The 23,594-nt window shown below is 43.7% G+C and overlaps 2 protein-coding genes across 3 annotated transcripts; both read right to left on the bottom strand.

Annotated features, from left to right (window-relative positions):
* Nucleotides 1-4,968: 4,968 nt before the first annotated feature.
* Nucleotides 4,969-9,678, bottom strand: SMN1 (survival of motor neuron 1, telomeric). 2 transcript variants are annotated; one of them, XM_031043591.2, is made up of 8 exons: nt 9,606-9,678; nt 9,452-9,523; nt 9,247-9,372; nt 8,791-8,964; nt 8,235-8,369; nt 7,185-7,256; nt 6,802-6,909; nt 4,969-5,931 (listed from the first exon to the last, which is right to left on the bottom strand). In XM_031043591.2, the coding sequence occupies exons 1-8, from the start codon at nt 9,642-9,644 to the stop codon at nt 5,875-5,877; spliced, it is 783 nt and encodes a 260-aa protein (XP_030899451.1). In that variant the 5' UTR covers nt 9,645-9,678; the 3' UTR covers nt 4,969-5,874. The 2 variants fall into 2 exon arrangements, with proteins under 2 accessions (XP_030899451.1, XP_030899452.1); XM_031043592.2 differs by lacking the exon at nt 7,185-7,256.
* Nucleotides 9,679-10,969: 1,291 nt separating this feature from the next.
* On the bottom strand, nt 10,970-22,209 carry SERF1A (small EDRK-rich factor 1A). Its single transcript, XM_005142983.2, has 3 exons — nt 22,105-22,209; nt 11,980-12,088; nt 10,970-11,475 (listed from the first exon to the last, which is right to left on the bottom strand). The coding sequence occupies exons 1-3, from the start codon at nt 22,109-22,111 to the stop codon at nt 11,403-11,405; spliced, it is 189 nt and encodes a 62-aa protein (XP_005143040.1). The 5' UTR covers nt 22,112-22,209; the 3' UTR covers nt 10,970-11,402.
* Between the last annotated feature and the right edge of the window lie 1,385 nt (nt 22,210-23,594).

The following is a 23,594-nucleotide window of genomic DNA, read 5'->3' as shown; positions in this document are numbered from 1 at the left end:
ATTCACCTTGGCTTGCAGTAGGGCAGTTCAAATACAGCTGTTACAAATGTGCTGAAAACACATTTTGAGTTTTAATGGTACAGCTCAAAGCCAGCTGAATTTTGTGACTGCTGTGTGTGTTGGTGTGTGGTTTAAGTCTGACTTTCTTGTGGGAGTGTAAGGTTACTGAAAGGCAATGCATTTGCAAAGGTCTAAGACCTGAGTTTTCACAATTCATTGTTTGATGATCACAGTATTGAAGACAGTGATCTTATTTTGATTCTGAGGCTCGAATGAATTGCCACAACAGCAAGTCACCTTCTCTCCTTGGCTAAACCCCCAGAGCAACAGACAGCAAGGTGGGGGAAGAAGTGGAAGCATGTGTCCTTATCCCCACATTGAGGAATGGAAATTGAGACAAATGCAAGACACTCCTTGCCATTTTGAAAAGTGTACTCAAAGTGTCATTACAGTGTGAACTTGTGGGAATGTAACATCACATCTCGGTGAAAGGAGATTGTGATGGTGCAGTGTCTAATGCAGCATGCCACATTTGATTTTCTGAAGTCATGACATCTGTAATAATACCTCCTGAATAACTCAGTCACTGATGTGTCTGACTTGATTTTTTAAATTGTGACCTTCATTGCCAGATTTGGAACAGCATTAATCTAATCTAACCATTGACTCTTTAAAAGCACAAATGAAAAAAGCAAACCTTTGCCTTTAGTTTTCAAGCTCACCGCTTGCTTATGAAGAATACATGCTACTTTTCATAGGCAACTTTTTCAGTATGCAGATTCCCAGTTGTCAGCATAACTCCTGTGCTTTTTCTGCTGTATGCCTTCATGCTGCAGTAATTCTATCGTGTTGGCAGGAAAATGAGTGTTTCAGCATCTGTGTTTTACTGTGCTGTGTCAAACAATCCCTATAAACCCCTTGTGCTACCAGGTGATTGCAGTGCCTATTACTCCAAGGATGCTGTAAAATCTATCAGAAAAGGGGCATACTCACGGATTTTAGTGTGTTCTAGTTTCTTAGAAAGCACGTGTTTCTTAGATATTCTGATGGTGGTGATAATGTCTTGTTAACACAGTTTTCTGATAATACTTTCATCTTCACAATCAGCATTTCCTAATGAAAAAAAGGGGTTGGTCAAAACACTTTAAATCTGTTCTAGGTTTTTCTCTTACCAGATACCAAAATAACATACTTGGAAGCAGAAGCTGTGACCATATCCTGTTCTCTGCTTGTGGTCCAAGTAATAATTTGGCTTGTACTTCTCACAGGATAGAATGTGCAGTTCAAACTAGGTCCTGGAAAATCACCACTGGGGCATTGCTCTGAGGCACCAAGAATTTTCAACTGTGGCCTTTGTAATACAAAGCATGGAGGAAATGCTTCCTTCATCTGTACTCTTTGGGGTTCACTGGATCTCAAGTCTCTTTTGCTTGTGGGAAGCCACAGCTGGCTTAATTCCTGCTCTTGCATTTTCTTAATGGATCTGCTACAAGATTAGTTGATCAATAGAGTTATTAGCAGGCCTGTGAGGAATTCTTATACTTCCTGAAGACATTGCATAATACATGAATTTGGACATAAGGTGTTGAGGGAAAATAACACAAAACCATTCTGTGGTGGGGTTGAAGAGACGGCTTCAGAAGTTTGAAAGGCACACTGTCATGTGGAGGGAAGGGCATTTCAGAGAGGTGAGTGCCCTTGCTCTCCTTCCACTTTATACTCTCCTTGCAGGAATAAAAATACCATCTGTATTAATGGTCATAACTAATTTCAACACTGGAAGTGCTTAAAATACATAGTTAAAATATGCATAAAAGAACTGTCTGGGTTTAGTTTTGCATTAACCTCAGCTCCTGAAGAACGTATTGCACGAGACAGACCAGGAGGCCATACATGAGGAACAATTTTAATTTTCAATTGGCATCTAGCTTATGGATGAAAAAATGCCATAAAGTAGTAGATCTGAAGCATTACTGGATTGAGCAGGTTCCTGGATGAAGGATCAAGAGTGGCTTAGTTTTCTTTTAAAAGTCATCAGATTTGCAAGAGGAAAAGTAGATCTGGTACCTGTACTGCAGTTCATGAAAGTTGTATTGGGTCTGTATGGGGAGATTTTGGTAGCAGGGGATACTGAGGTGGCTTCTGTGGGAAGCTGCTACAAGTCTCACGCATGTCTCATAGATCCAATGCCAGATGGCTCCAACATGGAGCTGCCACTGGCCATGGATGAGCCCATCAGCAGCAGTGGGAGCACATGTAGGGTAATTAAGAAGGTTAAGTAATTAAGTAGGTTAAGAAAGGGGAAAACTTACTGCATAGGAGCAACTACAGCCAGAGAGGAGTAAGAACCTCTGAGAGCAGTAGCCCTGCAGACACCCAGGTCAGCAGAGAAGGAGGGCAGGACATGCTCCAGGCACTGTAGCAGAGATTCCCCTGCAGCCTGTAGTGCAGGTACCATGGTGAGGCAGCTGTGCCTCTGTGGCCCATGGAGGTCCATGGTGGAATAGATTGCCTTGCAGCCCATGGAGGACTCCACACCAGACCAGGGGATGCCCAAAAGAGGCTGTGACCCCATGAGAAGCCTATGCTGGAGCAGGCTCCTGGCAGGAGCTGTGGCCCCATCGAGAGAGGAACCTGAGCCGGAGCAGGTTTGCTGCAGGACTTGTGACCCCACAGGGACCCATGCTGGAGCTGCCTGTTCCTGAAGGGCTGCACCCTGTGGAAGGGACCCACACTGAGCAGGGGAACAGTGTGAGGAGTCCTCCTCTGAGAAGGAGGAGCGGCAGAAACGACATCTGATGAACTGACAACTACACCCGTTCCATGAGCCCTGAAGGGGGAGAAAGTAGAGAAATTTGGGAGTAAAGTTTGGCTCAGGAAGAAGAGAAGGGTGGGGGCAGGTGTTTTTAAGATGTGGGTTTATTCCTCATTACCCTGCTTTGGTTTGTTTGGTAATAAATTAAACTAATTTCCCTAAATCAGGCCTGTTTTGCCCAAGACAGTACTTGCTGGATGAGCTCTCCCTGTCCATACCTTGACTCAGGAGCCTTTATTACTTTTTTCTCTCCCTTGTCTGGCTGAGGAGCAATAGAACTGCTTTTGTGGGCACACAGCTCTCAGCCAGGGTCACCCCACCACAGTAATTCTGCAAAATATAATAGAACTTGAAAACTTTTTTAATTTTTGTAGCACCTTCTGCCTTGGGATTTGAAAGCAACTAAATTGTGGAGTACACATTTTCCTGTGGGAATATAGTTTTTACAGACACTGAAAAATCAACCAGTTGGAGATTCTGGATTTAGAGTCACTCCCTTAAAAATGAGTTAGTTTGGTGAATGTTGAATCAGTTATTTGAGAAAACACATCCCTCTGGAGGGATCTGTAGACATCTGCTGCACAACATAGCAAAGTTTTTTCTTACAGTTGCCTTACGGCAGTGCTAGCAGCAAGATGTTATTACTTCTCCAAGATAAACTGTATTTGAGAAGGCTAGTGTCAGTAAACCCACTCTATTGAAATACTGATAGTATTTTAGTTAATAAAAATTACATTCCCTTTCATTAAGGACCATGCAATTCCTGCTTGTCACTACTTATGTTGGAAACAGTTGACCTTTTAAAGTTTTTTGACTGCAGTAAAACAACTACTTGCTTAGTTACTACAGCTCCCTTCTGCAGCAGCAGGTGTTTCTGAGACCTGCAGCTCACATACCTGCAGTGTTCAACCATCTACTCCCAAACAGTGGCTGCCTGCCTGCAGGTGTTGACTCCAGCTTGGAGAAAGCATTTCTGCAGGGCAGTTAATGGCAATCAGCTTTGCAGTAATGAACAGCAATCATCCTTTGCTGGCAAATGTCAGCGTGTTTTTCTGTTGGCAGCAAACTACCCCAACCCAGCATGCTGAGCATGGCCACAGAACTGCTGCAGAGGAGCTGGTGGGAGGGAAAAAGCCAAGTCCAAGTTTGTGGGACTGGAAGAAGCTAGTGGACAGGTTTTGTGCAGGACATGCTCCTGTGGGAGATGCTCACAACTCCTCCTGGGTTGGGTTGTTCAGGCACCTAGAGCATATACACTAAGAAAGACAAAGCAGTTACTTGCAAACTCATGCAAAAGGTAAATGGGATGCTGAGGGCTCTGGGGCTGAGCAGCATGCCTAGCACCCCGCTCAAGCAAACAAAGGGTGTCTGCTACAGCCACCCTGATTGCTCTGCCTGCATCTTTCCCCTATCTCTGCAGCGGTGTGTGCCAAGGTTATGCATCAGTGTCTTATCAGAGCTCAGCCTTGGATCTTTTACAGGCACACAGCAAAACTCTGGGATGGAATGTTACAGGGAGGAGAGGGAGAGATACAGGAGCATTCTGGCATGAACTAAATTACTGTCCAGAGTTTTAGCTGCAGCCTCTATTCTATGAGAGTTTTTAAGGGCTGAAATCTATTTGGTCCACACTTACCATTACCTTCTCACAGTCTGCTTTTCCTAATTTGCTTTTAGTTATAGGGTACTTGGGAAAAGGCCACACAGCAAAACCTTCTGGTATATTTCTGTTGTTCATCCGACATACATCTGTCTACAAAAGCTAAGAATAAAACCCCTCCAAAACAAAACAAATCCCTAAATTCAAAGTTTGAAAAGTAAAACTATCCACAAGCATTTGAAACAAAAAAATATATAATGAGCCTCTCTGAATCCAGCTGTCATATGTCACATTCAGAATAGAGCTGTAAGATACCTTTTTCAGCATCGTGGTATACTGTTTTCCAGGCCACTGCTACCAGTGGCCACTGTAACATATACTGCTGCTACAGCTGTCTCCTAAAACAGTATACTGTAATCACTAGGTTCTGGTGTTGTCATTCACATAAAAAGTCCAGGGAATACAAGAGCTGTTAAAATGACAGATAAATTAAATCATCACATGGGGTTAAAAGACTTAAAATCTATCATGGTAAAAAGACAGAAAATTGTTCCAGGAAAGTAAAAAACAGTTTATTGCTACAGTGCTCTCTAAATACATTTGACCAGAGGTCTGTAAGAAATAGGCAATTTCAGTTCACACAATTACTAGTCTCAAGTTATTTCTTATTTGTCATCAGAGCCAGATCAGTGTTAACAAAATGTTAAGATTAATTTCTTGAAAAAATTCTGATCTTCACCAACAACCACCTGTAAATAAGCAACATACACCTCCATGCAGGAAAGATTTGTACCTGGCTGAATGAATTACTCAGCTGCAAACAAATCAGATATTGCTTTGGAAAAGAGAAATCCCCAAGACAATACAATTTTGTTCTATAAGGAACTGAACAATATACTGTAGGAGTCTAAAGAAAAGATTTCAAATAAAAGCTCAAGCACTGAAGTAGTGAGAACAGAATCACTCCACAATATCAGACTGAAATGTTGACCTTGTACTGAAAAGAAGTTCAGCTACACATCCTGCAATCCCACTGTATAGGAAGGAATTGCTTCTGAACATGTGCACACAGATGAAAAGACTGCACATCACATAACCTTTTATTTTCAAAGTAGCCCATAAACAAATAAGGTTAACTTTTGGTAATTTGAGTAAGCCTGATGTAGAGGCATGCTGTAGTTAAACCTCTCATTACAGAAATACTTGCCTCTGTTCTAGCCAAGATGGCTGCTATTCCATGGCTGGTAAGCAAAGAAGGGATAATACTGGATGAAGTGGTCTTCACAGAGATGTAAGAGTGGGTGGAAGTCCCAAGGCTCACAGTTTTTTCACAGAATTTAGAACTTGTTGAGAGCTTGCAAAATGAACTGTAGTTTCAGACTGGTCAAGCCACACCGTATCTTCATTTAGCCCAAAAGGATGAGCTCACAATTCTTTCAGAACCATCATGGATATTCAGTTATTTTGCATGTGTTTGTCGCTCCAGCGCTGCTTCCATTCGACTTTGTTTTAAACCCTACAGGGTACAATTTAGCAGAATAATCTTGGTTTTAGTAACATGGAAATCAAAACTTTAGCCACAGGACAACACTTTTTTTACAATATTCTTTTAGCCCTTTACAAATCAAGAATAGCTTTGTACTCTTTGGGTAAATTAGAATGGGTGATTTTAAAAGGACAAAAGCCAAACTACATGTCTTCTTCATAATTAGTGGCTCTGCAGTGTCATTTCAATCCACAACTACATGTAATCTGAAAAAACAAATTCTAGACCTAGTCCTTCAAAGATAACCTATGGCACCAAATTTCCCCTTTCCAACTTCCCCAATGCAAAGAGTTTAATTCCTCCTGTAATTTATTCTTGAGTGTACAAAGGAAATAGAAATCAATACTCCATGCCACAGATTTTTCACAAGTACACTGACAGCTCCTGCTGCACCTTCACAGTCACCTGAAACAATTACTGATGAATACTCTGCAAAATTCATAGAATGGAATCACAGAATAGTTTGGGTTGGATGCCAGATCTGACAAAAAATGTGGTATTATCACATTACTGACAAATACAGAGAAGACCATTGATTAATAAATATATTCAGATTTACTCCACCTGTCTGCAAAGACAGAAGTGGTTGTTTCAGAATAGCTATAGAAGTACCTAATGGGACCCCTCCAGAGGAGCAAAGAATTAACCATCACCTATGCATATATGCTGGCTCATGTGACTCATACTCAAGCACAAGAATACTTATACAATATAGAATACCCTTAAATACAGCTATCATAAGTTAGAATAAGAGATCTAAAAACCAGTCTAACTTATTGATGAAAACAGCAACACAAAAGCAAAATTACAGAGACACTCCAAGACAAAACTGGCACATACCAGGTAATACCCAGTGTGATAACCACTCATATACCAGGCTATCAGCATGCTCCCTAGTGCTTCATCATCCTCAGAATCCAGCCTCATAGGTGGTGGAGGAGGAATCAACTAAGAAATGAAAAAAGGAAATGTCTGTTTCAGTAGTGCATATCCCAGATTAAACACCAACCAGTTCTAGAACAAAGATCAAAATATAAAACTGAAAACCATTAGTATATACTCAATGCATGTGCTGAAAAGGAGTAAAATAAATCATCTTTTCTCAAGGAAACAAGCAAACAAAAAAAAATAAATTCAAAGCCTGGGAGAAACAGGATTCCTCTAGGATGACTGCACACAATCATTTTTATTCTCTGGCACTTCCTCATTTTCCTGTGACTTACCAGTGGTCCTGCTGGGAAGGGTGTGGGACAGCAAGACAAAAACGATGGAGGTGCCCTGAATTTTGATCCAGACTACAGTGAAAGAATTAAATATTGCAGATTGAAAAGAGATTTCAGGCATTACAATTTTGTAAGAGATTTGAAGCAATTCACGTACCTTAAACTAAAGACATATCCAACCCCATCCCAGCAATTTAATGAAACTACAGCGACTACACAGACTAGCTGCTTCTGTGGAGCACTCCATGACTGGAAAAGTAAAACTGAACATTACACGTGTTACTGTAGTAAACACTGCTGAAACACGATCCTGGTCAATACAAGCATTTAAGAAAGTTCTCTAAACAGAAGTCACTGGTTGCACTCACAAATAAAAAAGATGCTTGCCCATGGGCAAACAGGAAATTTCTGTGCTCCCATGTGGCTGGGGACACATGCTGACTAAATTCCATTATGCTTGTGAATATCTTTAAAATGAGCTTAGTTACAAATCTATTGATGTGAAAGAAAAAAAAGATCGAAGAAAACCTTACAAAAAGATTTTGCACAAACAGTGACACTTAGAAGATATAGTGCTGTGTTCAAGTGCACTATCATTTAGACTCCTACACAACATGAAAACTGAAGAGGGTATTAATATCACAGTCCTCATAATTCACTAGATAAGCTGCAGCCGAGAGCTCCTATGACACCTGGACACCATTTGTGCTGCCTCCAATGCCCTGTGTGGTTACACATAACAATTGGCTAGAAAAAAATGTAAACTTAACAGCACTATCACAGGCCAGGAAACAACATCCCTCCTTAAAGTTACAAGGCACTCATAAAGCAGGTGTTAGCCAGGGAGAAGACTTTTCTCACTAGACAGCAGCACTGCAAAAGATTATTGTAAAGTGACATACTGACACCACCAACATACGTATCTGTATATCCATTCTCAAAATGCTGTTATTTGGTTTCTAGACAATAATGACTCTCATCCTGATGTCTCAGAATCTATAGTAATAATACTGGGATTAACAGTATATGAATTATTAAGGCTGAGGTTACCCTTCCCAGGCCTGGGACTCCAGGTGGTACAGGAAAACGTAGGTTTTGAGGGAAGAATCTTCCTTTAATGAAGTTGGTTTTGTTTCCAGGTGACTGAGATCCTTCACTTCCATCTGTTGAACATGGAGTCTCATTCTAGAAAACAAAGACATTCTTATGAGATGCACTAAAGAAGATTGCTTGCACTACTGCAAGCAATTTTAGTGCAAAAAAAGCTTGGGAAGCCCCATTCCACCCCTTTCTCTCTGTAGCCCTCCCTGTCCTACACAGGAAAGATTTTACAACCTCAGAATTTTACCTGCTCACCACTTTATCTGTTATCTTTCACCCATGAATTTCTTGTCCCCTCTCTTTCTTCCATGCTGAGTTCAAGAAGTAAGGGGATGTTTTCATTCCCTGTATCAGCTTGTGTTCATTCACAATGGAATCAGGTATTGATTTTCACTCTGAACACCACAGTGGTACCAGAAATACTTAGAAATTTGTTTCTCCCACTTTCTCTTTTCAGAAGAGCAAAAGTGTCCCTCACCTTCCCAGAACCCCCCATCCCATTTACTATTTCATTGCTGGCTGCAGGAAGTAGATCAGTCAGGCTCTTCTCCTCCTGGTTTCCATATCCCGTGTAAGTAACAACACATGTGCCTCTTTTGTGATTGATGGAGGCAATAGTTGCTAGGTACACATTACCATCCTCAGACCAAACAGCATTACAGCTGTCACCAACTTTCCACTGCAACAGAAGAGAGAGAGGCAAGTAAATACCTACACCAAAGCTCAGAGACAAAGATTCCTTTTCCTTAACTGCTCTTTGCCCCACCCAGCAGGAATATGACTCTCACCCAGGGTTTTTTTTTCTCTATATTAGCAAAATTGCACAGTGTAACCTGTAAGTAAAGTTTCAAATGCTATCAACCCACCACAGAACATTACTCTCGAGGTTACATAGAAGCTACTAGTAAGCATCAAAGAAAAGCACACCAGAAGCACCACTAGCATTCACAGATGAGATTACCTGTTTCGAAGGCACCATGTTGGTCCTCTTTTTGTTTTTGTTCTTTTTATTGTTCCTTCTCTTCATCCCCTGGCGTTGCTCCTGTTTGCCCGAAAGCTCCGAACACTCCTCATTCTTTAAGGCGTTCTTCGGGAACACAAAGGAGGCACGCGATAAGGCACCATCCACCAGCCTGGGCCCGCCGCGCTCTGACAGCCCCCCTTACCTTGAAAGAGTCTACAGCCTTATCATACGCCTTGATGAGAGCCGCATCATCCCATATATCCGAATCGTCGCTCTGCAGAGGCCACAAACCGCTTTAAGGCGCTCCGAGTCCCGCTCCACCCCTCCGGACCAGCCCCTGCCCGCCTGACGCCCACCTGCTCGGTGCCGCGCTTGAACAGCACCTGCTCCGCCATGGCCGAACCCGAAGCACTCGTCACTTCCGGCGCGCAGCCAACACACCACGCTACAGGCAGCGTCGGGCGTCAGCTGTGCGCGCAGCGGTGGCGGGCGGGGTCTGCGCCGGCCCAGCGCACGGCGCCTTGCCACGTCCTCAACGCCGGTGTGTCCCGCAGCGCTGCAAGGAGCGGGGCGCTTGGCCCGCACAGCCGAGGCCGGGAGCGGGGCGGCGGCAGCTCGGAGCAGTCAAAGGAGCCTGCTGGTTTCCTACCAGCTGCCAGACTGAGCCACCTGGTGGTGGTTTAAGCCCAGCCGGTAACTCAGCAGCACGCAGCCAACTTGCTCACCTCCCTCTTACTCTCATCCCGGTGGGATGGGAAGGAGAATTGGAAGAATGTAACTCCCAAGGGTTGAGGTAAGATCAGGCCAGTAACTAAGGTATAACACAAATCACTACTGCTACTGATAGTGAAGTAAGCAATGAGGGGAGAGAATACAAAACTAAAAAGGGAAAATAAAAAATAAAAAAGTGATAAACACAAGTGATGCACAAGTGCTCATTATCTGCCAACTGTTCTCAGCTAGACCTGAGCAACAATCTGAGTAACTCCACCCAGCTTATATAGTGGGCATCACATGCTGTGGTATGGAATACTCCTTTGGCTAGTTTGGGTCAGGCGTCCTATCTTACTTTCAGTTTTTTGTGCCTCTCCTCATAGGCAGAGCATTGACACTGAAAAGTCTCTGATCAGGGTAAGTGCTGCTCAACAATAACTAAAACACTGAGGTGTTATGAGTGTTGTCCTCAGACTGAAGCAAAACACAGCCTGCACCAGCTACTAGGAACGAGTAAAATTAACTGTTATGGCCAAACCCAGGAGGGCACATGTGTTCCTTCAGAACATACTGCAGTGGGAGCTGTGCACAAGCTGAGGCATCCACTTCTGTGTTCCCAGAGAGGTCACACTTTACCTCAATCAATACACAACTCAGCCTGCCTGTGAAGTGAGCACTGTGTACTCTCATGCCAGGTTTGGTACTTTAGGCTACATTAAGCAGCAGTTTTATATCATGTTAGTAACATGCCATCTTCAAGATCCAGTATCAGCAGTAGATTCAGTTACATACACTGATGAAGTCTGCAACACACCACTATTTTCTATAGTGCAGACTTACCACTGCATATTACATTGCTTTTAATATGCATTTCTTATATTACAAATTTTATTTATACCTCTATTTATACTTATATTGCATTTCTCCACAATTCCATCAATTCGTTGTGTTCTTGGTAGCTTCTCAGAAATCAACTGATTATCAAGCATGACCACTTCAGATCAGACAGTATTTCATGCAACATTTTATTGCAAAAATAATTGAGGATGAGATCTACAGTCAGACCTCTGTAAGGTTAAGCACATTTTACAAGTGTTTTCCATTCTGAATGAAGCTGTACTTCAAGAATTAAGACAAGCAAATCTGGTCTAACTGCAAATACAGAAGTTCATTGTCACTGGAACCACTAAGTGAAACCAACAAACACAGCAAAAGCTGAAGTACTATTGCTTGGTATTTCTATTTATATGCATGCAGAGGGTGTAGTGACTTTTCAAGGAGCACTCCAGACAACTAAGCCTACACTAACCAGAAAATACTCTAAACTAATGCTAGCTGAGCAACTCCTCAAGATGAGATTTTAATCATTTAATGGCGGGACACTTCTGTGAATGATCTTCCAGGCCCTTCTCTTCATTGGTGCACTCCCTCCAGGCAGCTCATTTTGCTCCTGCCTGCAGAGATTTCCTTTCATTAGCCGCTTTTTGTTTTTGCTGCATAATTTCAGAGTCTCTGTGAAGAAAGAAAGTTGGATTCTAAGCAGGGCCTTCTCCATCTTGTTTTTAGTAACACCTTTAGCAACACTCATTTTAAGAATGGGAGAAACTTCTCAGCCATGAGCACACTGTTTACACACCCCTGGTTTGCCTTTTTTTTCTCCTTTCAGTACAGTACCCCATGAGGCAATAAGTTATTAGTATACCTTATATAATTATTTTGGTTTTAAATCTTTTGACTTTAGAAGTAAAGGACACAATGGATCAAACATCTTCAAGAAAGTATTACACAACCATTCCCTGTTCATTGCCGGCAAAAAGCTGCTCAAAAGAAAGAAAAGCTTTGCAGTGTTTTTCTTTTAAAAAAAGTATTTAATAACAGATGCAGTAAACCCCATATTCACAGTTCATGCTGTGACATATGAATGGACTGCAAATCAAAATAAAGTACTTAAATGCTGTTTCAGTGAAGACCGGATTCTTTCTGACACATCTTTCCCTCAACTTTACTGTGTCTCACCTCTGTTTTCTCTGAGAAGCAGACAAGCTATCCTCTTTCCTCTTCCCTTTATGGATTTCCTGAGTCTTCTTCAGGTTCTTTTGGCGGGCAAGTTCACGCTGGTTCCCACCTGTAGAATAATACACAGTTTATATAGGTACTACCACTTTACTTACACAGTTTGCTGTGGGCCATGGGGACAAAGTGTGTTCAAGGAGAACAGAAAGTAATAATGTAACAAGAAGTAGTAGGAGAGAAACATGTTTATATATATGGGTAAAAATAGTTGCTTCAGCTAAGACATGTGGACAATAATATGACTGGCTGAAAAGCGTGTGATCAGTAAGTTCATTGGCTGGAAAAGCGCACACCCGTGGAGAAGGAACATTGTTTCATGATGGAAAAGTAGCAAAGGAGCTAACCGCTGCTAACCCCTAGGCACAGTACTATATAAGCTGTAAGCTGAATAAATGTCTTCAGTTGCACCACAACTGGAGTCCGTGCCTCATAGGCCAAAAATGGCACCCAAACAGGGACTGGAGCAGGAGACTCACCGAGTCCAGACTGGTGGCATAGCCCAACTGAACTAGGGGTTATGAAAGGACTGTGCATGCCCATCAACTACTGGATAGGTGAGCACTCAGGGAATCATGGGAGGGAACTTATCCCAGGACCAGAAGCACAGTATAGAGATTTTGTGTAAGTTGTCAGATACCCAAAAGAAGCCTTTGACAGGTTATATTGCATGAATTTACGTGACCACTCCAGTTCAATACATGCACAAATACAAAAGTTAAAGACCCTCACTAGCCAGCTAGCAGAAAACACCAGGTGGAACCCCTTTCAGGGATGGATGTGGGGGTGTAAACTGGCTGTGAAAAGCTGTTATATTATTAGTGGTAATAGATATAGGGTTTTTATGTGTTTTATGTTGTATTCCTTGCTGTTTAGCGCTAATCTGCTCCCTCACAGAGAGTATGCTGTACAACTGTGGTACAGATGGTAAAATTTGTATTCCAACCATGGACCATGGGGTGCCATGTACCAGTGACAAAAGAGAATGGTCCATGCTGAAACACACAAAAATAGAAAAGTACTGTTTGACATAGGTTGTGGGAACATAACCTGAAAACAGGCAAGTTAACACCACTGTTAGCAAAAGGGAGACTTATACCAGTAAACCTCTGTTCACATGCTGGCCATGGGTGTGCTGATGTTGCAACTGGTAATTTTCCACTCCAACCCGAGGGGGGATATAAGGACCTGTGCAGGGATGGACAGGTGACAAGGCCAGATGTGCATCTTGATTTGGGGGACACGCTGCCTACCACCTGACGACACTACCACCCCCCTGACCAGGAAACATATTCCATCTCCTTCTCTTGCTTGGCAGCATCCCATTCAACCAGGGGTTGGCATGTATGTAACCTGCTTCGTATTAATATATACATATTTGCTTTGCAATAATAACTCAATAAACAGACTAGAGCATTTGATTGTTTACATTGTGTTTGGTATACAGTGTTTGTACATGGGAATCCTATGAACCCAGAACATAACTGGCAACGAGGATGGGATTCCAGGTCTGAGAGACTGTGAGAAACATTTTGGGATAATACGAGTAGAGCGGGGCATGTAACTGCACCAACAGGTGCTGTTCTGTGTGTGCGAAAGCAGGGCTTGGTCAGTGTATGCTGTCAGGGTTGCTTTAAAGTTGCTGTGTAACACACTATTGCTATATTTCATAGGAGAGAGCCTTAGGCTGTAGCTCCTCCTGTGGAGCGGCCAGGGTGAATGCAGGAACTGTGGAGCATGCTGTGGGACAGAGACTTGCGCTAACGTAGGACCTGAACTGTGGGGAGCTAAGGACCTCACAGGAGTGTTAAAGTATTGGGCTGAGTTCTTAGAAACACCCCATACCTGCTTGAGGGAGCGACTGAATCATGCCGGACGCAAGACAGGCTGCTTGCTGCCTGCCTACAAAGGCATGGTAGATAAGAACACAGAATTGGAGCAACAAGTAGCAGATTTACATTCCAAGCTAGAGAGGGTTAAAGCAGAAGTGATGTTGCAGAGGCAGGCATTTGTAGCTGCTGCAGAGCAGGGTGAGACTTAGGGGAAAACAAGAAAAAAGTTACAGAGCAATAAAAAGGATATGAGGGCAGTGAGGCCACAGGTCTGTGCCCTTGTGTCTGATCCTGACTGGGACCCAGAGACATGGAATGGCGATATTTGGGGTACGAGCAAGTCAGAATCAAATACCGAAGCCGAGGCAGACATGAAAAGGTAAGAAGTACGTGCAGCTCCTGTGCTTAAAGGTGAAATGATTAGCAGCGCAAACGGACAGGTAAGAACAGGCAAATTGACAGACTGTAAGTACTGAGAAAATTAGTGACTTATTGGATAAATACAAGCAGAGACCAGGAGAGAAACCCCATAACTGGTTGATTCACCTGATGGAGGGCTCATTTTCACTTTCCTAATCTGAGACAGAAGCTTCCAGAACCAAACAGCACATGTGCCTTAAGCTAAGGGGACGTGGAAATTAATTTTCCTGCTGTGTATCCTGACTCCAACTCTGTCAGACCAGGACAGCAGGCCACGTGAACTGCCAAGTCTGCAATTGCTCAACTTTATTCCACTGAAATCGTGGAAAATAATGGAATACCTGAAAGAACTTGTATCAATCTATTGCATAGCCTTTGGTCTACTAGCTGTTACTTTAATTACTATTTTGATACAGGTCACTTGGCCTTGGTATTGCTCCCTTTGTAACTGCCCCTGTAAACTTTCTTCTTCTCCTTCTGAACCCTTGGATGTTGTTGAAACCAACAATAATAAAGCAACAACAATAAAGTTACTTAGATATAATTGTTAAGCCAAAATTAATTAGATGTTGTTAGCTATTAGACATTACTAGCTACTGCATCATGCACTATCTCTTTCCCCACCTCTATCATTCATGCCACCACGGATAACACTTCCTGAGACAGTAATGCTGATCCACCAGGAGATATAAGAGATTGCATTGGTGAAGATGGCGTTGGTGAGAACCAACATGGCTGACACCACTGCCACAGCAGATGTTTATGCAGGATGTTTACCCCCTGCCCCAGCTAACACCTTGGAAAAAATGGGGGAGAAGAAGACCCCAAGGAGGGCATGTGTGCCACCGCTGGGTGGAGGATGTGGTTTCAGCTCTACAAAGGAATGGCACCAAACTGCATTGGAAGAAATGCTTTTCCCCCTGGACTTGGAAACAGACCGGATTGTCGGGACACTGCAGCTCTGGGGTGGTAGCTGTTGCTGGAAGCTCTTTTGTTCTTTCCTCTTACTTTCCTTCTCTTCCTTCCTTCTCTCTCTCTTTGAAATTTGTTGTTAAGCAAATAAAGTTCCTTGGTGCTTGAATCTGAGAATACAAGCAAAACTGCACTCCAGCCTTTGACTAGCATGTGACACAATGAACAAGGAAACCCCACAGAACAAGTGACTGAAAAGCTAAGCCAGTCAGGGGATTTATTGGGGCTGGGCTTGGACAAAGCAGCTTGCAATAAGGGGAGAGCAGGAAAGGAGGAGATACACAAAACTGTAAGCCGTCCTGTTCATGCTATGCGAATAATTAAAGAAGAACTACTGATTGTGCACCTGGGTCTTGAGCAGGCTAGGGAGTGTTTGTGCATGCAATGCTGGGCTGGGAAGCAGCCTGAAGAGTGATTGCTTATATAATGGAATTTATAGTGAGTGAAGACAGCCACTGTGGTCAATGTGGTTTCTGTTTGGCTTCATAGCTCAGTTCTAAACCCTCTGCTGCTCCAGTGGGCCACACATGTGACTGGTTGGGCCTGGAAGAAAGCACATGGATTGAGGTGGGGAGAAGACTACTTCTTTCACGGGTGTTTGCGGAGGGGGGGTCTCAGGAACCCTATGTGTCTTTTACAGACCAACTGGACAATGCTATACAAAGGCAGAATGATGGTCATGAGGCTGCTCGTGCACTTTTATTTCGGCTTGCATATGAGGGTGCAGGTGGGGACTGGGGGGCTGTGTTAGCTCCAATCAGCGGAAAAGTTTACATTGTTGGTTGGAGCATGTTGAGATGTCAGAGCAGAAGCTTGCAGAACTTCTGTATTGGCTACTGCATTAATTATTTTGTTTTATTGGTCATATTAGCTCGCATTCCAACCTGACTGTCCCTTTAACTGTGGGTAATGACATAGCAAGCTCCTTGACTGTTAATACTGTGCAGTTCCCTTTTACAGGTGCTTCACATTCCCCCTTTCATCAGAATGCCTTTGCTTTAAAGAAAGATTTAAACCTGTATTCTTCTCAAGCAAAGCAAATTGTCAGGTCTTGCCCTCACTGTCAGTCAACACCTCAGTCCTCATTTGCCATAGGTGTAAATCCTCATGGCTTAAAAGCAAATGTCATATTGTGATCCTTTGGGCTCGCAGAAATAGGACGGGCCAGTGAACTGATAACCTGGGGGAGGGGGTATATTTGTGTCCTCCTACTGACAGGTCCATGGCACCTGCCTGCAAAGTTTGTCAAGCCATACCATGAGCTGGACAGACAAGTTGAAGAACCCGATGTCTCAGCTGCAGAAGCTGACCTTGAAGACCCCAAGCAGAAAGTGACAAAGGAAGAGAAAAAGGAATTACCTGAAAAACATCACTCAGGTCAACTGAAAAGTAATGACTTCAATGTGTGCTTGCAATGTAGCTATAATAAACCACCTGTATTTACTAGCCAGTTGCTAATAAGAAACTACACCTTGTATTGTATGGATTTGTCACTTGTAAAAGAGATGTTAGAGCACGCAAATTTACAGCAGCTGATAGAAAATGCTAAGGCAGAGGCTAGAAAGATTCTAATATGATGGTGTTATAAAGCAGGTAATGGAACCAATTAAGAGGGTGGGAGAATCACGCTAGTGGGAAATTCTTTCTTTGGCTGAGTCACCCACTGTCACCAGCATCTTCAACATGCTGCTACACCCTGTAATAGTTATACTGCTAATGTAAATCTGTATGTGCTTTGCCATAGTAACGACTTGTTACTGGGTCAGGCAGGTGAAACTCTGCATTGACAATGAGCTGCAAGGACTAAAGTTGGCCAAATGCCTCCTACCATAAGTCAAGGGCAAGACTGGCTTGGCCTCTGCATTTGCCACTAAGAACCTTTTGCTCCGCTGCTGGCTGCAACCCAGCAGGCACTAATTGGTGGGGTCACATGCCATGCCAGACCTTGATGTGAGGGATGGCCTCCTCCCTTATAAGAGGGCCATCCAGGAGGGAAGGGCTGGCCAAATAGCCTGTGGTTGGCATGAAATATGATCTAGCCCAAACCCCCTGCTCAGGTAGAGTAATCTAAAGCAAGTTTCACAATCCTCACAGAACCTCCCTTCCCCCCCCCCCCCAAAAAAAAAAAAACAAAAAAAAAAAAAAAAACCAACACCAACAACAAAAAGGGCAAAAGTTAGCACAGGTAACTACTATAACTAATAGTAATATAACTATTATATTTGAATCTTTTATTCTCAAAGGCTAATGTAAAGAAGCAGCTCTTCTGTGATTTAAGATTCCTGAAGCAGAGAAGGGCATAAAGACAGCCAAGGACTGTGTCTTTGGAAGTAACAGCATCTATCTCCAGGTTCCTGAGACTCCCAGTATATCTGGCCAGCACAACACTAGTGAAACCTTGTTTTTGGAGCCTGGCCATCACATTGCTTTTCCTCCATGTCATCTGGACGCTTGTTACCAATTTGCAAAGAACTGAAGCCAAAGCGCTCCCCACCTTGACTGTGCAAAACAAAATAGGGCAGAGACAAATTTTTTGCTTTTAGTACATACGCATGGGTGTGAAGACTTTGACAGAATGTGCTGCATGAATCTCAGTGATCACTCCAAGTCAGTTCACAAAAGCATTCAGGATTTGAAGGAACTGTCTGGGGAACTGCAACAAAACCAAGGATGGGAGCCTTCTGGACTGTTTTCTTGGTTGGGAAATTTTGGTCCTTGGCTTAGACACATAGTTGGCTTTGTTGCAATAGGGCTTATAGTACTGTTAATGATTATGATCTGTTTGCCATGTTTGTTTTCTTGTATTCAATGACTTATAGACTAATGCATAAATCAAGTGATGCTTGCACAAACACATATTGTGCTCACTTTGCAAACCTTAGCAAAAAAAAAGGGGGAAATGTGGGCCAAGGGGACAAAGAACGTATGTTCAAGGAGAACAGAAAGTAACAACATAGCAAGTGATAGCAGAGAAACACATTTATATATCTGTGTAAAAATAGTTGCTTAAGCAAAGACATGTGGACAGTAATATGATTGGCCAAAAGGCACATGATCAGTAAGGTATTGGCTGGAAAAATGCAGGGTGTGCTTGTGGAGAAAGAACATTGTTTCATGATGGAAAAGTAAGGAAGTAGCTAACTGCTACTAACCTCTAGGCACAGTACTATAAAAGCCTGTAAGCTCACTCAAACATCTTTAATTGCACCACAGCTGGAGTCCATCCTCATATGCTACAGTTTGCCTGTGAAGAAGACTACTATAAAAGTGGTAAGGTGTGGCTCTATCTGCAGAGCTAGTATGGCAGGTACCTTCCACCAGTCTCCCTTCCAGTGCACAACTGAAAGATAAAAGCTTGCTAGTTTGTTTACATTTCTACAGGTTATGTGCAAGAGATCACCAAGATCCATTTCAACATTTTCTCCAGTAATGCAATGCAGCTTCTCATAAAAGACTGAGAACAGACCATCCCACAAATAACCTGGGCAAAATGACAATGGTAACTTTTGCTGTTGTACAAACATGATCACATTTTCCTATGCTCTAACATGAAACTCCACTTCCTTGTAATTTGGGTTGTTCCTCTTTCTCTCTCCAGTCTTACGACTATGCACACCATATTTGAATCTCAAAGAGAGATCTCTGCAATCTTCATGTGCCTGTAATTTCAAGTATAAAGAAACAGTTTAGGATAAGGTCAATTTTAAACTACAACCTGTTGATACAATTCACCACTTTGTATTCATCGCATTTGTGAGCCAATAAAGGTACCTATTATGTCAACATGTAGGCAAGAGCTACCCCACAAAAGCAGGTGTTTTGTGCATTTTTCACACCTGTACATGTACCATATGGCAAGAGGTACCAGAAGCCCAAATGAAAACAGCATATGATGACTACTGCTGATCAAAGGCTGCTCCTCCCTTGGAAGATAATCCTCACCTATGACAGGATATCAAGTACTATCTTTTGAAAAAAACTAGAGTGGAACAGGACTTCTCTTTCTCACTACCATTGAGTGAGATCCTGTCCCTACATTCCAGGTAGAAGGACCACTGTTCATAAAGTAAATCACCTCGCTATCTCTGGCACCAACTGAGTTGATTATAACTTGGTGACTCATGAGCAGATGATACATTCCAGGCTATAAATGGTTCTTCAGCTTCATGGTGTTCAGGGGGCAGGAATGTCTATAAACAAGTGAGCAGCAATGCAACAGTTCTTTGCTGGTGCTTAAAGAAATTAAGTATCTTCTTATACCATAAAGAAATGGGAGCAGGCAGTCAAACCACACTGCTATAGCCAGAATTCACACAGCAGTTATCCTCATATGCCTCCTTCCTTTCTAAGCAAGCACTGTGCCTGGTGTCTGCAGTTACCCCATACACCTCATGGTTTAAGCTTAGCTAGTAACTCAGCAACACACAGCCACTCACCCATCTCCTCCTTCCCTCCAGGTGGCATGGAGAAGAGAATTGAAAGAATGTAAACCCCATGGGTGAAGGTAAGAACAGTCCAGTAACTAAGGTATAATACAAAACTACTACTACTAAAAATGGAAATAAGGGAAGAAAATATAAACCTTAAAAGGGGTGGGACAAAAAAGCCCAAAAACCAGGAGTGCTGCACAATACAATTGCTCACCACCCATTGACTGATACTCAGCCTGACCTGAGCAGTGATATGTCCTTCCAAGTAACTCCCCTCAGTTCATATACTGGATATGACATACTGTGTTATGGAATACCACTTTGGCTAGTTTGGGTCAGGTGTCCTGTCTCTGCTCCCTCCTGACTTCTTGTAGCCCTCCTCACTGGCAAAGCATAAGGCTGAAAAGCCCTTGATCATGCTAAGTGCTGCTCAGCAACAACTAAAACATTAGTGTCTTACCAGTACTGTTCTCAGACTGAAGCTGAAGCACAGCACTGCACCAGTTACTAAGAAAAGAGAAAAATAACTGTTACAGGTGAACCCAAGACAACATGATAAGACTTTAAATTTCAGAAACAAACTGAACAGCATCACTGAAAAGCTTGGCTGCCACTTGCAAAACAGAGGAGGTGGAAAAATATATTAATACAGTATGCACACAAGGCATCCAAAGCCAAACATCTATTTGAAAAGATTACTTGTATCACCCCTGCTTGCAAGCAAACATTGCCAAGAACTAACTGAACCCAGTACTCTGCCTGGGATGATGCATGAGTACCCTTGCTCCAAGGAGGATTGTGCCATTTTCTACATTCTGTAACAACAACCTGAATCTTCCATGAAGTCTGGGACAGTCCTGGCAATCCACAATTCAATTTCCTGTAATGTGACATTCAAGCATGATCTGCAACGTAAAGGCCAGTACACTCTTTCTGCTTGTACCTATGCTTGAGCATCCCCATCCATGCCTGCCTCTACAAGACATACGCCTTAGCTCAACCTGTCTGTGCTCCTCCAAGATTCAGCTGTTCTTGAAGAGAACAAGCATAACACCTCTGGATAGCACTGGAACAAGCAGTGATCATCTCTACTGTAAGCAGGTGAAAGAGAACAGCAAGAATTGGCTACAGAGGTCATCATGCCTAGAATTTTTTCCTGAGCAGCAAATGATTACAATGACACTGTGTCCCAAAACCAGAAAGCAAAAATGAATAGAACTGTTTGATAAAAGAACAATTAATGGAGACTAGTGACATAAACCCTCTCAGATTCATCTAGTCACCCCCATCTTCATAAATTTATTCATTTCAGGTAGTTTGAAATTTGGCAGTGCACAAGTACCATGAATTTATGAACTGAGAAGCACAATAGTTGTTAATAAACAATCTATTTTACTAAGCATCCATTTGAAAATACAGGGTCTAATCTCCATCTGATTGACAACAAAGAGCTGAACTCCAGAAATACATACTAAAGCTAAGGGTAGACTGTATGGTAGCACACCACAATTTCTACACCTCTAGTATTGCAGATACTATATTAAAGTAGATCCTCCAAAAGTTAGATGTTATCGTTCTACTATGCTTGGGTGTAGGATGCTGTGCCTCTTTTTAGCATTCAGCCATGTGTATTTTAGTATCATTCAGAACAGGGGAGAAAATATCAACAGAAGATGTAAACCTGCTTCTTTCTCACATTCAAGGTTCGATCTGTACACAAACTATTTCTGACCCAGGTCCGTTATTTGCTCTTCCAGCAGTACAGTAGCATTTTGAAGTGTGAAAGTAAAAGCACCTCCTCAGTTAAATACAGGCAGTTTCTGTATTGCCCAGTACAGTAACACACAAGCCAAATCAGCCACGCCACCGATTAGGCGAACCAGAACATTCTATGTCTGGTTCATAGTTCTCCGCCATTTTAAAGTAGATACACCATCGTTACTTTTGAATAAGGTGATGATTAGCAAGTACTGATGCCTTTTCAATAACAACCCAACTACCACCACTTAACGCAATATTAAATACTCGGCAGTGACACAAAAGCTTTTTTTTTGCAGACTGGACGGTAACCAGGACTGAAACTGCACGTTACTGTTGTTCTAGCATACCGCTATTGCTCCTCCCCACCCCTCAACACAGCCACAACAGGGTCCGAGGTGAGGAGGCGTTTGATCCAAGCCTGGGCCAGCGGCAGGATGGAGGCAGTCTCAGCCGCAGCGGCCACGAACTCGCCACGGGGAGGCTACAGCCCCAAGGCCCGACACCACGCTGCGGTCAACCTCTCGACCCCGGACCAAACGTAGGGCTTCCCCCGGGGTGGTGCCCAGGCCGCGCTTCTCCGCACAAAGCCCACCGCCCGGTCCGCCCCACTCCCCGGCGGGGCCCAGAGCAGTCGCCTTACGGCCTGCAGCACTCACGGGTCATCGCGAAACACTCGGACCACGCAGCGCCGCTACCCCTGAAACGTCCACTCCGGCTGCCAGAACCTTCTGCTTCCCCACCGCCCTCTCTAAATCGTCGCTGATCCCTGACGTCATCGTGGCGCGCGGAAGGCAGTACACCGCCCGGCGGTTTGGCCAATCAGCGGGCTGCGAGCTGGAGGTTGGGGGGAGAAGCGTGGCCGGCGGCGGGCAGTGAAGGGTGAGGACCCCGGGTCTGCCTGGTTCGGCCGCGCCGCGGGGGGGTCGGTCGTACTGTGTCCGGGAATACCCCAGCGTGACAAAGCCGGGCTTTCGGTCTGAAATACCCCCACTCGCTCTACCCTTTTGTGGAAATCCGTTAGATAAAGACATTGAAATACGTGGTCAGTCCTGCCAATGTGAAATACACAGGAATTATTCGTGCCAGGAATTTAGGCGTCCTTGTAATGTGTGGGGTTTGTTCATCAAAAGGTTTAAAGGGACATATTGCTTGCTACAGTCTAAGACACTCTCTGTCACTGTCACTGTATGGAACCATATTTCTTTTTTTTTTTGAATTATTGTACTTTGTGAGTTACAAAGGTGAAGTCAGTTGTATTGTTGCACGGGACTGGAGGGGGGAGAAGAAGCCTCGAGCCTGGTGCTGAGGTTGGAGCCAACGAGATCGAGCTGGTGTTCAGAGCGCGCCCCTGCTGGTGGAGGGAGGGGGAGTTAGGTAGTATGGTTACATGCACCATATAAGGAGCAGAAGTTCCGGTGAGGGTGAGGCTGGTAACGGACACTTCTCGAAGCTTCTGGGAGCTTCTCAAAACCACTCTCGACGATGAGACCCCAGCAACAGAGGGAAGCAATGGAAAAGCGCCGGGCGAAAGGAAGCAGCGGGATTGGCTGAAACCTTGAACCGAGAAGGGTAAAGGACAGCCCCTCAAAGGCCCGGTGTGCGCGTCTTGGGCGGAGCGGAGAGTCCCGGGCGCACCCAGCGCTGTTTTTTATCTGTTATCGGTTGCTCAATTTTATAAATTTGTAAATTTGGTTTTAAAACGAGATTGGCTCACTCATTGATAACAAATTGGTGCCGTGACTCGGATGGAGAAATTCTGACGGGACTTACATCCCGGGGGGGGCGCCCCACTCACAGGAGTGGCCCCCTGTTTGTGACTCCGCCAGTTTCTCCACCGACGAACCTAAAACTTGATAGCAGATAAAAAGTGAAGCCGGCAACCTCATAATTTTTGTACACGAAGCCCGAACGAAGAGGACTGAAACAAGGACGTGAGTATATTGCGAACTGAGATCCGTTCGGTTGGGGTTGGGATCCCGGTGTGTGCATGAGTGAGACGTCCAAGTGCGGATGAAGTGAGTGTGGACCTGTTGGTAGTGCAGTTCCCATCTCCCGCGAGGGACTGGGCTACGAGGAGAGGGCATATTAAAGGCTGAGTGAAAGAAGGCACACCGGAAGATGGGACAGAAAAAGAGCAAGGGTTCTG

The sequence above is a fragment of the Melopsittacus undulatus genome, chromosome Z, assembly GCF_012275295.1.
Source record: "Melopsittacus undulatus isolate bMelUnd1 chromosome Z, bMelUnd1.mat.Z, whole genome shotgun sequence".
NCBI lineage: Eukaryota > Metazoa > Chordata > Aves > Psittaciformes > Psittaculidae > Melopsittacus > Melopsittacus undulatus.
This window is presented reverse-complemented; position numbering and strand designations above follow the sequence as displayed.

Bases quoted from the DNA above. Each gene is read 5' to 3' on its own strand.
- SMN1 (XM_031043591.2), bottom strand. From the start codon at position 9,644: ATGGCGGAGCAGGTGCTGTTCAAGCGCGGCACCGAGCAG. The intron at 9,373-9,451 runs GTAAGGGGGGCT...GTGTTCCCGAAG, and splicing joins AGGCTGTAGACTCTTTCAAG to AACGCCTTAAAGAATGAGGA. The intron at 7,257-8,234 runs GTAACCTCAGCC...CTTTCACTGTAG, and splicing joins GAGTCCCAGGCCTGGGAAGG to TCTGGATCAAAATTCAGGGC.
- SERF1A (XM_005142983.2), bottom strand. The intron at 11,476-11,979 runs GTGAGACACAGT...CTTTCTTCACAG, and splicing joins GCTTCTCAGAGAAAACAGAG to AGACTCTGAAATTATGCAGC.